Source organism: Gigantopelta aegis, chromosome 10, assembly GCF_016097555.1.
Source record: "Gigantopelta aegis isolate Gae_Host chromosome 10, Gae_host_genome, whole genome shotgun sequence".
In the NCBI taxonomy this organism is placed as follows: Eukaryota; Metazoa; Mollusca; class Gastropoda; order Neomphalida; family Peltospiridae; genus Gigantopelta; species Gigantopelta aegis.
The window spans coordinates 33,725,020-33,740,339 of record NC_054708.1 but is presented as its reverse complement, the minus strand read 5'-3'; the positions used below and the strand labels follow the sequence as shown (position 1 = coordinate 33,740,339).

The following is a 15,320-nucleotide window of genomic DNA, read 5'->3' as shown; positions in this document are numbered from 1 at the left end:
TCCTTGAAAATAATTAAAATGTGGTGAATTTAAGGAAAATGTATTAGCTAAAGACTAAATGTTGTAGCCACTCTATATAAAAATTAGCAACTGGCTGATTTGGTAAGGTACAGGATGAGCCCTGAGACTATATGTACCTGGCAGAATTAACAAATGTTTGACATCCAGTAGCCAGTGATTGATTTAATCAATGTTCTCTAGTGGTGTCTGTAAACAAAACAAAACACACTTTTAACTTCCGACTAACCGGGGCCCCAGGGAACCATTAGAAAATATTTCACTTTTCTTTGTGACTTGACAGAACAACAAAAACCAGTTGAATTCTGGCGCCCGGCCAAAGGTTCAGAAGTCGGCGACGCTAACCACTGAGTTGGAGTACTCTCAGCACGAGGAGAAGACCAACAGCTCCAGCAGATTGACACACGCCCATAGTTCAGCAGGCAGCGAAAAGGTTTCACATTTTTTCTCTGATATTTCAGCTCTTTCCAGTTTTGTGAATTTCTAATGAGGGCTGGGTTGGGTTGTAGCGCTGGAGGTACAGCATAGGTCCGAGTTCCATTCAGTATGGCATGGCACTTTTCTGTGAAATCTTAGAATTCCAAATAAAGTGGAAAAACTAAATTAAAATAGATTTATTACTTGATTGTTTTCTGTGTGTATGTAATGTAAGTGCCTCATGCAAAGCAAAATGAAGTAAGTGGTAGTTTCTACACATGTGCGGTCATCATTTTGTGTGACTGAAAACCCTCCCAAAAACCCAGGAAAAATATGTTAACATATATGCATGCACCATTCTTCTTTTTTGTGCCCATGAAGTGGCGACAGCAGGTTTCCTCTTTCAATATCTGTGTGGTCCTTAACCATATGTCCGACGCCATATAGCCGTAAATAAAATGTGTTGAATGTGAAGTACATTTTCTAATCCAGGAACATGTGGTGTAGTTTGTATAGATTAAAATAACTGAGATAATAAATACGAGACATTAAGTGTTATAAAGTCAAATCTGTTACAGATGTTTTGTCTTGTTTGGATTGCATTAAATATCCGTTACGTTTTTAAAAACTTGTCAAGTTGAATTTCAGAGGTAAAAACTGTGTGCTGACTATTTTCCAGGCTGACGAAGAAGATGACAGTTTCTTTGATTTGCTGAGTCGGTTTCAGAGTCGACGTATTGATGATCAGAGGTGCTCTATTCGACTGGCGGAGAATGGTGGCGTAGCTACACCCAAAGAGAAACCCTCCAAACCAAGTGTTGCTGCTCAAGGTAGATAACTGTCAAGTTTTTTTTCTAGCTGCAGACAGATAATATGGGAATTGGTGATGGCGAGGGGGATGGCACCAAAATAATTGTTCAGGTCTGCATGAATTTCTCTGCTAGTTTGTAATGCCGCATTAGGTCAGTGAGTGTGTCAGTTAAACAGAAATTAGTTTTACAGATTTGTTATCAATTGTATAGTGTTTGCAGGGTTTCTGCTGTTTGTCTAAAAATTGCATATTCTTTTTTCGAACCTTGATGTATTGTTTCAGTTGATTCTTTGTATACATTCTGAATGAGGTTTACCATTTTAGACTATTGTGCATTTTGCATTTTAACTTATCTTCGTGCTTATATCCAATTAAGGTTCAAGCATGATGTCCTGGGCTATCTGGACTATCTGTCCAGGACAGTGGGTTAGTTGTTAATTGGTAATGGTTAATAAGAGAGAATAGGGTGTAGTGGCCTTACACCTACCCATTGAGTCGTTAAAACTCGCTCTGGGTGGGAGCCGACCACCTAATATTAAACTTTAAAATTTTCAATACAAGAATTACGGCATTTTGCATGATGGGGCAACATTATACATATTTTTTCATATATATTTAAGGTGGTTGAAAATTATTTTATTTTATTTTATGAGTTATGTATACGGGAAACAAATTGTATTGTGATTGCTGAAATCGAGTATTTGAAAAAAACGATCTTTAGATTTGAAATGTAGAAGACATTACATGCTCTTGCTGATACGCTTGTTCCTGTTGCAGTTGCTTCGCCGGGTGCGGATGACTTCCTTGACATGGTTGCTGGAATCCAGGGTTCACGGATGAACGACCAACGGGCTGAACTGGCCACGTTTCCCGGGCTTAGTTCCCAGGCTATGATTGGTCAGTTGCTGCAGAGTAAAACCGAAGAAACTCTACCAGACGACAGCTTCTTTGAGATGTTAATGCGGTGTCAGGTGAGAATAACATAGGTTCCAGCATGAGAAAGGACTGTTATGTTAACGATATATTAGTTGTTGTTTAATCCAGTGCTGCTTAATAAACAGCATTTACCATAGTTTGACACCCAATAGCCGATGTATTTTTCGTGCTGGGGTGTCGTTAAACATTCATTCATTCATTCATTCATTCTTAATAAACAGAGAGGCATGCCAACCAGAGGATATCTGTAGTAAGGATATGAAGGAAAAGGGGAAAACAAGGGTCCATGCTTATAAAACCTTGAGTCTAGACTCTGTCTCTAATGATGTCACTCGAATACAATTTGTATGGCGTTGTCATGACATTAGTGTCTCAGACTCTATTAAGAGTCTTGAGTCTAGACTCAATCTTTAATGACATCACGTGCATACAATTTGTATGGTGTTGCCATGACGTTAAAGTCTCAGACTCTATTAATAGAGTCTTCAGTCTAGACTATTAGAGTCTTCAGTCTAGACTATTAGAGTCTTCAGTCTAGACTCTATTAGAGTCTTCAGTCTAGACTCTATTAGAGTCTTCAGTCTAGACTCTATTAGAGTCTTCAGTCTAGACTATTAGAGTCTTCAGTCTAGACTCTATTAGAGTCTTCAGTCTAGACTCTATTAGAGTCTTCAGTCTAGACTATTAGAGTCTTCAGTCTAGACTCTATTAGAGTCTTCAGTCTAGACTATTAGAGTCTTCAGTCTAGACTATTAGAGTCTTCAGTCTAGACTCTATTAGAGTCTTCAGTCTAGACTCTATTAGAGTCTTCAGTCTAGACTATTAGAGTCTTCAGTCTAGACTATTAGAGTCTTCAGTCTAGACTCTATTAGAGTCTTCAGTCTAGACTATTAGAGTCTTCAGTCTAGACTCTATTAGAGTCTTCAGTCTAGACTATTAGAGTCTTCAGTCTAGACTCTATTAGAGTCTTCAGTCTAGACTCTATTAGAGTCTTCAGTCTAGACTATTAGAGTCTTCAGTCTAGACTCTATTAGAGTCTTCAGTCTAGACTCTAAAGGTTTTATAGGGGCGGGATGTAGCCCAGTGGTAAAGTGTTCGCTTGATGCGTGGTCAGTCTAGGATCGATCCCCATCGGTGGACCCATTGGGCTATTTCTCGTTCCAGCCAGTGCTCCACAACTGGTGTAACAAAGGCCGTGGTATGTACTATCCTGTTTTTGGGATGATGCATATAAAAGATCCCTTGCTGCTAATCGAAAAAGAATAGCCCATGAAGTGATGACAGCGGGCTTCCTCTCTCAATATATGTGTGGTCCTTAACTATAAGGCTGACACCATATAACTGTAAATAAAATGTGTTGAGTGCGTTAAATAAAACAATTCTTTCTTTTCTTTTTCTAAAAGTTTTATAAGAGTAGGTCAAGGTATCATTGGAAACAAGACACCATTGGGTCAGAGGTGACTCTGTGTGTTAATATATTTCTGTATGAACTTTAGTGTCTTATTTACATTCTTGTGTTGATAGTATACCTAAACGACTATGGTTGGCATGCATCCAGTACATAGTGCAATTCAGCTGAATGAGATTTTGACATCTGTGATGTGATGTCTGGACATCTGGTTGTTTGTTTGTCTCTCCGACTGACTATATGAACCCTTGGTTAGGTTCAGTTCCACTTGTTTCTTAAGCCCTGTGTTTAAGGACATTATTCCCGAGGAATTAAAGAATATAATCCAAGTCCCTAGGAATCATGAGAGGATGGTGTTGGGGTCAAGGGGTGACCTATGTCTCTCCTCATTTTTTTTTATCCTACTATATATGTTAACCAAGAAAATGTGCATGTATTCGTACCCCCAGTAAAATGTGTGCCCACCTTTTCATATTATTATGGTTGAAAACTTAATTGTTTTCTTTTAACAGGGTACACGGTTAGAAGACCAGCGGAGTGCGCTGCCACAGATACCGCCAGCACCCACAGTTCCCGATGAAGACTTTTTTAAACTCATCCAGAAAGTTCAGTCGAGTAGACTAGAAGAACAAAGGACTTCCATGCCTAAAGATCAAGTTTCTACAGGAATCTTTAAAAAATCCACCAATTCATCAGGAAAGAAGAAAAAGAAGTGAACAGGCACTGTAATTTTTATTGTGAAATGGCACTTTTCAAAAATAACTGACAAGCTCGTGAAGCTTGGAGGTAGAGACCTCTACTTGGAAGTGTCTGCCCATGAACGGATTAAGAGGAGCAGAACCTTAGCATTAGTAGCTTGGTGCCAACAGCTTTGTGTGCAGGCTAGCAACGATGTGTTTTCAGGGATGCAATCTAACTGTGCTTTTGTCTGCTAGCCAGAGAAAAGGAACTGATCATGTCAAGAACTGTTTATGCTGACGCATTTTGATCAGTTTGTGGTTGTGTTTAAAGCCTTTAGGGAGGTGACGTTATTGATGCCTTTGTGTACATTTTCATGACTCACTGGCATGGATTTAAAAAAAAAAATTAAAATTAAAAAAAACCTTTCTAATATTTTTTAAACACAAAACAGTGTCATGAGGAAGTTACAAGTGATCGAATATGTGCTCAAACGGGAAATTATTTATGAAGATAAAATGTACGTAATTGTTTGCTTTCCCTATTAAATATTTAACAGATGCCTTCTTCAGGCCTGCACAAATTAAAAATTTGCATAACCGGAAAATCGGTTATGCCAAAAAAAATTGCATAACCTATTTTGATTTGCATAACCGGTTTTTTTTAAAAATGAAAAAGAACTTTAAAATAATTTTAATAAAGAACACCATTGTCATGTTGAAGTAAAAATGAACTGTAATAATATACCTTTATAGTATACACGTCAAACTTATACAGTCAAATTTTTCATCGCCATGTGTGATATTTGACAATTTCCCGTAATCAGCCGAAGTTTACCGATTAACGTTTATTAATGGAAGTATCGCAATTTCTGATTGGCCGCATTTTGAAGGAATTCCCTTCGGTGACATCCAACAACCAATGAGAATATCTTACACTTCACAATATAAGTATTCTAGCTAGACTGGTATCTGCCATTTCCGTAACATTTAATTATAATAACACATGTCGGAAACCAGTCAAGTTGTTTGTACCCGCGATGTATCGTACGGTCACACGTTTTCGATCGACACGCGTTTCTGATCGTTCACATTTGTAATTGCAATAGTGCGAGAATGTGCGAACACTGATGTCACCACAAGAACGAAAACGAACACGGAAGTCACTGCTTTGTTCCGAGAGAAAAATTATTAAATACTTATAATTTTTTATTTATATTTTATTCATACATTTCGCTTAAGCGATCGAAAACCGGTGACTCTAGGACATTTTATTCAGAAAGTTTTGCACGAACGGTAAATCGGTTATGCGAAATAAATTTGCATAACCGACGCACGAACGAAACGATCGTTCGTGCAATTTGTGCAGGCCTGCTTCTTTGAAATGATTGTAAAACATATGCATTTAATATGCAGTATGTACATAGAGGTTATTACAAAGGCATGAGTGGGGGTGTAACATTTATGAAACAACCGAAGAAGACGGAAATCATAAAATTCTAAAGCAAGTTTTCATAAATATTTGTGGCACATTCGAGTAGGATGGACTGTTATCAGAAATGGAAATTATAATCTTGCTCCACAATACTGACAGTGCTTAGTGACTTGAAAATTCGATATCTGTGAGATCACCACATCTTTCAGTCTACACAAGCTAGACATTACAGCAGTGCATGAATTCGTTACATTGTGTGTGAATATCATTATTACATTAACGTTTATTTTGAACCGTGTGGATAATAAAAAAAACATAAACAATGTATTGTAATGTGTTGCTGTTTCTAAAATGAAGATACCTTAAAACTATCAGCTGTTAAAAGTTAACGGTGCTTTAAAGTTGTGAGTGTCATATTTTGCTCTCTCTATTTTTATTTAATCATTACATAATTAATTCAGTAATATCAAAATGTTGTAATATGTAAACAGTGGTTTCCATGAGAATCTGTGGCAAAAATTACTAAGTATATAGAAATTCTTCATCACCTATTAATTAAAATAGCAGCCCATTCTTTGTCAGTAGGATGATGCAATTAAAATTCAAACTGAAGTCTCACATTAATCTGTCGATCACCCATATTGAATTTTGCAATAACAGGGCTCGAACTTAACTGCCGTCGTTGAAATATAATTTACCATGGGTTGGAAGCATCACTGATAGCACTTTTGTGACACTAGATAAAAAATACTGCCATCGGTAAAACTCAACAAGAGCAAAATTAATATATCTGGTGTATTTAACATTTGTACATTTGAAATATGTCTACATGCAACAAAATAACGTTTAAGTCATATTTATTTGCTGTAAAAGCCGTCTTTTAAAAACTTTCCATAGGCAGGCTCAAAATTGCTCTTGGTGGGTGCAATAATATAAATATAATTAAATGTATAAATAGTAATAAAAGTAATTATTTGGATGTAATTCAAAGTACATTATATAGTCTTTACATGTCACACAAGATAAGAATAAATGTTGCATCATTACCATTAGAGACTGTGTCGTTAAACCAGAAGACATTGAGGATGATTAATAAATCAAGCTTTGTTTGATACAGGGAGACAACCACTAAACATTTGTCAGTTACCTACTATTTATAAATGTGGTACAAATAGAATGCAATGTCTTAAAAAAAAAAATGGAGCACATTGATTAATTAATCATCGGCTACTGGATGTCAAACATTTGGTAATTATGATATGTAGTCATAAGAAAAAACCCACTACATTTTTCCTAATGCAGCAAGGGGTCTTTTATATGCAATTTCTCACAATCAGGAAAGTACATACCATGGTGTTTGCTCAGTTGGGGTTCACTGGTTGGAATGCGAAAAAAACAATCGGTTGAATGGATCCACTGAGGTGGTTTGATTGTGCAACACAAGCACCTCAAACGGCACTCAACCGATCTCTAAAAATAAGCACACAAAGTTTAAAGGTCCCTCAGCTTAGACTGATGGAGATGTTTTTAAGGGCCAGAAGGCAGGACAAGGCAATCTTCAACTAATGTTTTAAAATAATGCAACAACACACATTCTAAATTGTCCTGTCCTGGAAGAAAGAGTTGGTGTAAGTCAACACTTGCGCCCATGGCAGGTGTGCGCTGCAACAGCTAGTATTGAATGTGCACGTTAAATATCTTGACCTCACCTTGACCATTCAAGTGTGAACAATTCCATGTTTTCATAATAAAACAATTTCCAGAAGTCATGTTAGAGTATGACTACAAATTGGTAACATGCAAAATAAGGCATGGCCATTTGATTCATGAGACTGTTTAACTTTCAGGTCACTGGGGTATATCACTAGGGCACTGACATTTTTCTATCTGGCTGCCATTAAATTCAAGCCCTGTTAAGGCTGGTAATTAAGTAATAGATAAAATATTTAAGGCAGGTTATTCCTGAAATAATACTACTTTAAAGGGTAGGAAATTGACTTCATCAAAATTGACTTCATAAGTGCACCACAACTGGTATATCAAAGGCTGTGGCACATGCTGTCCTGTTTGTGGAATGGTGCATATAAAAGGTCCCTTGAAAGATGTAGTGAGTTTCCTCTTTATGACTAAATGTCAAAATTATCAATTGTTTGACTGTCAATAGTCGATGATTAATAAATCAGTGTGCTCTAGTGGTGTTGTTAAACAAAACAAACTTCAAACAGAATCACAATAGACTCATCTGTTGCACATTTGAACCTGCCATAGTATGTGTATACCCAAACAAAAATGCATGCCTATGGCTAGGTTGTTGCAAAGTAGTTATAAGGTTGTTACTAGGTAGTACAAGCAATGCAAGCTAACATTTAGCTCCCGTAAGGTAGTCAGTATTTCTGCAAGCTTGCCTCATGCATGTTTTCATTTGCGCAGCTTGCTGCATGCATATCTTCAATTGTGCAAGCTTCCTGCAAGCATGTTTTCATTTTTGCAAGCTTGCTGCATGCATATCTTCAGCTTTGCAAGTATGTCTACATCTGTGGAAGCAGCTTTGCAAGTATGTCTACACCTGTGGAAGCTTGTGCAAGGTTCCACATAAAAAAAGGCTTAGTTTGTGTAGTTGAATTTGAACAAAAAAAGCCGTCCAAATAATTTTCATGGTTATTTTTTTTTTAATTCATAACTTCTCACATGAATTATCAAATTCAATGGGAACAGTGGCTAAACAACCAAACATACATGTAACAGATTAAGATAGTATTTACAATAATAATTAAAACAAAATTAATATTAATACATACGCGTGATAATGTAATATGGTTAGAACAGGATCATCTTTTAATTATTGGATTTTCAACTGGTCCCCAAAATAACAACACATGCATGGCCATGAGAGGATGACTTGGGCCGTGTTTGGTTGAAATTGCCAGCAGATGTTGAAAATATCAGAGCCAATCAGAGGCCAGGGTGGCCATCTTGCATTTTGAATCGGCCCAAAAAAATAGCAATACTTTGTCAAATCCATGAGAGGATCGTTTGAACCACCTGGATGGTGGACCTTGAAAAGAAGTTAAAAAATGTCTCAGTCAATCAGAGGCCAGGCCGGCCATCTTTGATTTTGAATCGGCCTGAAAAATAACAATATTTGGTCAGGGCCTTGAGAGGATAATTTGGAACAGATTTGGTTGAAATCTGCTTGTACGTGGACCGTGAAGTCAAAAACAACTCAGTCAATCAAAGGCCAGATTGGTCATCTTGGATTTTGAAATGGCCCCAAAAATAACAACTCTTGGTAAGTGCCATGAGAGGATCACTTGGACCGAATTTGATTGAAACCTGGCTGGTGGAACTTTAGAACTAAAAAGGTCTCAGTTAATCAGAGGCCAAGGTTGCCACCTGCATTTTGAATCAACCCCAAAAGTAACAACACTTGGTAAGTACCATAAGAGAATCATTTGGACTAAGTTTGATTGAAACCTGCCTGGTGGACCTTGAGAATAAGCAAAAAAATGCCCCTGTTAATCGGAGGCCAGAGCAGCCATCTTGGGTTTTAAATCTGCTCGAAAATAACAAACTTGATCAGAGCCATGAGAGGATCATTAGGAATACATATGGTTGAAATTTGCATGGTGGAACTTGAGAAAAAGTAAAAAATGTCTCGATTATTCAGAGGCCAAGGCGGCCATGTTGGAATTTTTATCGGCCTGAAAAATAACACTTGGTTAGGTCTATAAGAGGATCATTTGGACCAAGTTTGGTGGAACAGGAGGAAAAAACAAGAAGAAACAAACCAATGACTTTACACAGAGGAATATTACCCAAAACATAAAGAAGAATATAGGATCAGGAGCTTTTCAACATATCAGTTTAGTTAAGACTATCCCACATACATGGAACAGGTCTATCATACAGGAAAACTAATTTTGTAAGTCTCTGACTACATGTAGCACCTTTTTTTTTAAACAGTTCATGTTTTCACTTTAAAATTGATCATTGGGTGGGGTTTTTTAAGAATTAGACAAGATGTAAGATGGTCGCCGCTGATGATGGCGCAAGCGTGCGGGAAGCTCGTCGCAAGCTTGCAGGAAACGTGTAGCAAGGTTGTTAAAAGGTTCCAAATACTAGCTTAAACTGAACAAGCTTGCGGGAAGCTCGTCACAAGCTTGCGGGAAGCTCATCGCATGCGTGCAGGAAGTTCGTCGCAAGCTTGCGGGAAGCTTGTAGCAAGGTTGTAAAAAAGTTTCAAATACTAGCTTAAACTGAATAAGCTTGCGGGAAGCTCGTCGCAAGCGTGCGGGAAGCTTGCGAGATGCTAGTTGTAATCAATGTGCTCTAGTAGTGTCGTTAAACAAAACAACCTTTCCGTTGTAGAGCGCTTGCCTGAGGTGCGATGGGCTGCAGGATCGGGCGAGCTCTTTACCACTGGGCTACGTCTCTACAACGGAGCTGCATTCCGCCCTTATTTCAAAAACAAGGTAATTCTCATTCACTGCTCATTTGATAAGACAGAATGGATCGCTGGATACGGTTACAAGAGCAAAACCATTAATGGGTGCATACATTAATTTTATATGTATATAAAAGAGCTCTTGCTGCTATAGCTTAAGAGTTGCCTATGTGGCAGCACCTAAGGGTTTTGGTTTTCTTATAGTAGTGTTGGCCAGCGTAGGGAGTCGGGATGGTGCATCGTGTATTATCAATTTATCACAAGCATACAATTATAATTAAGTCAGGATCCGCAACAGTTCAGCGGCCCGTGGCCCACAGCTCCGGTTCGTATACGTAGCTTTATTTGATGGGGCAGCATAGTGTTGGTATAAAAAGTTCCTACTGGCAGTAGCTAACTGTCCTGGACAGAGGGAACCGGCCAAGGCCGGTCCCTGTGACCAGAATAGGCGTGTGCTACAACAGCTTGCTCTGAATGTGCACGTAAATCTCTTTCTCGTTCGTTCGTTAGTAGCTAGTATTAATGTCCTTATTAGTAGGGTTTGGCACATCTAAATCTTTTTGGCAAAACTGGCGCAAAACAACTTGTTTCTATGGCCGAATTTGGCATAGAATATGAATCCGTCAATGTTTGACTTCGATGACATTTGACCCCTTTACTGATTAAAAATTCAAAATGGCGGCCACAAATCGTGTCAGTTTGGTTGTTAATGTCATGTTTTCATAAATATATGGCTTCCAATATGTCTTTGCATAGGTTTTTAGGATCAAGGATCACGAATGTGACACTCTAACTATGATTAGCAGTACCGGGCATGAGTAACCTGCATTGAATTTCTCTTAACAAAAACTGCTGAAATCTACTTCTCAATGGTGTGAAAATATAAACATGATTGGTTTAAGTCACATATTTTTCATTTCTACTGTTCAAATCTGCTAACAACGTGTATTTAGGTCTGTGTGTCTATAGGACATTATTCAATAAATATCAATATCGGTGAAAAAAAGTCGATTCTGGTGTCAATGTTTTTAATGGATTGTCTTAATTCTTCAGTCAAAATCTTGCCCATTTTGAATTTACCATCCCTGGAATTCATTGTCACGGGGTCCTGATGGCCCTTACATATCTCTAGAAGTCTCATCACCCTGGCCAATTTTTTTCTTTTCTTTTCAGTTCCGCTTTCTTCATGAGGGCCAGATGCTTTGCCAATTTCCTTTTTATAAAAAAGGTTTTCGGTGTTGCTAAGCATTGTAAATGAAGGATCTGCGAGTGACCGATTTGTTGTTACTATGTTTTTACGAGAATCGGTTTGAATTGATGTGGACAATACGAACATCTAATTTAACAAATTGTGCTTCACACCCTAGATATGTTAGAAGAGTGAATTTCATCTTCGCTTCGTCAATTTCTACATACCTGGCTAAAGATTTTCGAAGCTATCGTAGCGCTGCGATATCGTAAAACCGTCGTAATCTGTGACGCCACAACAAAGCATGTCATAGTCTACGGCGATTTTTACGATATCGTAGCGTTAAGATGGCTATGAAATCTGAGCCCTGGTGTCATCGCTGTAAAAGAATGCCATTTTAGATAACTGTCTCTCCAGCGTATCAATTGCGTCGTCAATTACTGCTCCATACAGTCTAATCTGACCATCATCTATAACCATGACACCATCTCTCATTTGTTTCAGTTCAGGTGACCTTCGTTCGAAGAATAAACGTATTCCCGCCCAGTTCCGCTAACTTTTCTCCACGTGGCTGCCTCTGTTATCTATTCCCAGGAGATCAATCAATAAGAAAATGAAAGCGTCACCCAACTGAGAATAGATTTTAGCACAACGCAGGAACCGACCGTTCTGAATATAAGTCGACATAGCCAAACCTATCTTATTGGAGTTTATGTCAACGGCAGCATCGTAGAAGTCTATGACTGACCGACGCTGACACAATAATTCCTTTGCATTCTCAGCAATCCTGTCGAATCTATTCGCTGTGAACACGTTGCCAGTAATGGCAGTATGCTCAGTGTCTTGCATCTCCTTGCATCTCCATACATGAGGGATGGTGCATATAAAAGATCCCTTGCTGAAAAATGTAGCGGGTTTCCTCTCTATGACTGTGTCAAAATTACCAAATGTTTGACATCCAATAGCCGATGATTAATAAATCAATGTGCTCCAGTGGTATCATTAAACAAAACAAACTTTCCATACATGAAGTGTATTCATTGTAAAGGGATATGGAGTGGGCGACATGACTTGGAGATAGCAACTTCGAAATTGCAATAAGGACCAACGTATGGACACTCGATCTGGGTGAGGAGAAGACTTTCTCCCCGGCAGTCACGTGTAGCAGCTTCTGAACTCCAATGTTCTGTTCAGTGTTTCTGAACACTTTATCAGCTACATGATCTGTCCCTAGTATGATGTGAGCACTACGTTTGAGAATCTTCTCTTCGGTCACAGCAATATTTTCTAAGAGTGAGGCACAGTCACCAGCACGATCAGACGTCCAAAAGTCAATTGAGCTTTTTATGTAATCATCGTCGCAACCAGCAAGTATTGCCAGACATTTCAATTGAAGTTAATATTTGGCAGCACCATCAGCTCCTGGATGACTGATATTTTCACTGTACCCTGTACTCATTATGACAATTTTTATTAGCCATTTTCTATTTGTTCCTTCATCAGTACCATGTATATCAGCAAGTGTTTAAAGTGTCAAATGTGTGTTCCCCCCTCCCCCTCCCCCCCAAAAAAAATAAATAAATAAATAAATAAATATATATATATATATATATATATATATATATATATATATATATATACGAAGACACATAAGAACTATATATATCCGTGAAATTACGCCATTAAAAGGCAAAAAGACGTCATTTTGAATTTTTAATCAGTAGAGGTCAAACGTTCTCGGAGGTCAAACAATTCGGATGGATTCGTGTTCTATGCTAAATCTGTCCATTAAAAAAATGACTCGTTTCAGAAAAGGTATGCTGAATCGCCCAACCCTATTATTAGCTCAGTTGGTAGAGCACTTGACTCTCCATTCAATACAGGTCGAGTTTTCTGTTACACACTCATTTGATCGACCAAATGACAGATGACATCAAATAGCCGTAGAACTATTAAAATATGCCTTGCCTTCCTTTGAAGGTAACAAGTGTAAAATGGCCACTACACTGACATCTCTCATTAACGGTTAACTTCCATCAGGGACAGACGGCTCTGATAAAGTTCTATGGTGTGTGCCCAGGGCAATGCACAAATTTAAAAAGGAAAAGCAGGCCTGTAGGAACGATGTCTGAAGTAGGGTAGGCATTAGCTCTAGTGGTGGACAGCGCACAATCTTTAGTGGGGTGGGTGGGGGAGGGGGGCACAATCCACATTTGTAAATTTATTTATATTGAGTGGTAAAGCGCTTGCTTAATGCACGGTCGTTCAAGAATCGATCCCCGTCGGTGGGCCCATTGGGCTATTTCTCGTTTAGCCAGTGCACAACGACTGGTATATCAAAAGGCCATGGTATGTGCTGTCCTGTCTGTGGGATGGTGCATATAAAGGATCCTTGCTACTAATAGAAAAATGTGGCGGGTTTCCTCTCTAAGACTATATTACCAAATTACCAAAAATCGTTGGCATTCAATAGCCGATGATTAATAAATCAATGTGCTCTAGTGGTGTCATTTAACAAAACAAACTTTAAATTTAGTTATTTTGAGTAGGACCAAAACAAAAATTTTAAAAACGTGTACTTTCATCTTCCACGTGTTCCTACGGACCTGAAAGGTGTACCGTGGCAACTGATCTCGTCAAAATCCACGCAGTATTGCAGATCAAACTTCAAAAATCATCAATACATTTAACCATGAAATCATTAAAAACAAAATTAATAAAATAAAAAGAGTGTACATTCCTCAGTATCTTGTTTATTAAATGAATATGCATGTATTTGAACAATTGGGCGTAGCATAATGAAGAACGGAAACCGTTGATCCAAATTACACCATGGAATAAAGCTGGTACAAAATGTTACCTTTTCGTGTCGCATCTGGAAAAGAAAAAGAGAAAGCTCATTAGCACATATCACCGCAATCGTGTTCCAAATGAACCGGTCTCGGTGGTATCGTGGTATAGCCATCAGACATAAGGCTGGTAGGTACTGCGCTCGCAGCCCGGTACCAGCTCCTATCCAGAGCTAGTTTTAACAACTCAGTGGGTAGGTGTAAGACCACTACACCCTCTTCTCTCTCCCACTAACCTAAAACAACTAACAACTAATCCACTGTCCTAGACAGACAGCCCATATAGCTGAGGCGTGTGTCCAGGACAGCGTGCTTGAATCTTAATTGGATATAAGCACGGAAATAAGTTGAAATGAAATGTACCAAATGGCTGGATTAAATTAAGTAATCTCTTAAGAATGAACTACGATCCAATTAAAATAGTTTTAACAAAAAACAATTTTTTTATTATTTCACCAGTAAACCCTAAACTGATTGGAACCCACGGTACGGTATACCCTCATTCATTAACTGTAAAATGTTTGTCACCGACAAAGCCTTTTAACAACTATAATTACACATTAAATACATTTTCAGTATCTGTCAGGGTTTCTGCCAGAGGATAAAAGGGGTATGGCGCCATATCCAATTTGTTTTTTTTTTAAGTTAACCTTTTGACAAAATTAATTACTCCTATCATAGGCGTCGGAAGCAAATTAATATTTGGGTAGCGAATGTCGACCCGAGCGAAGCGAGGGAGTGCCATGGATGCCATGGATCCCCCCCCCCCCCCCCCCCCCCCCCCGAAAATGTTTCAATTCTATATGCCATTTCCTGGATTCTGTTGCATTTAAGAGACAACTTTGGTAGGTATCTCGTACACATTTTTGTAGCAAAGGTACCGGTAAAATGCGAGTATTTCATTTTTTTTTTAGGGGGGGGGGGGTCCAAATATTGGGCCGGCGGTCACTGCCCCTGCCGCCCCATTTCCGACACCTCTGATTATTACTGTATTTCTCAACCCTAACCCTAAACTTAACCCGTTTTCTTTTTAGCACCCACCCGCCTCCTCCCCACCTCCCCAATACTATGCGGTTGCATTCAGTTCCATAGCGCCATACTCAAATTTCCTTCTAGCAAAAACCCTGTCTGTATAC

At 38.5% G+C, this 15,320-nt stretch overlaps 1 protein-coding gene across 3 annotated transcripts in view; it reads left to right on the top strand.

The window, feature by feature from the left end:
- LOC121383186 (G-protein-signaling modulator 2-like) overlaps positions 1-4,829 on the top strand; it is a 152,433-nt gene extending 147,604 nt beyond the window's left edge. For all 3 annotated transcript variants that reach the window (XM_041513039.1, XM_041513040.1, XM_041513041.1), the window contains 4 exons: positions 302-451; positions 1,115-1,265; positions 2,024-2,217; positions 4,103-4,829. In XM_041513039.1, coding sequence (XP_041368973.1) covers positions 302-451; positions 1,115-1,265; positions 2,024-2,217; positions 4,103-4,306 — 699 coding nt within the window. In that variant the 3' untranslated portion in view covers positions 4,307-4,829. The remainder of the gene's footprint in view (positions 1-301; positions 452-1,114; positions 1,266-2,023; positions 2,218-4,102) is intronic.
- Positions 4,830-15,320: the final 10,491 nt, after the last annotated feature.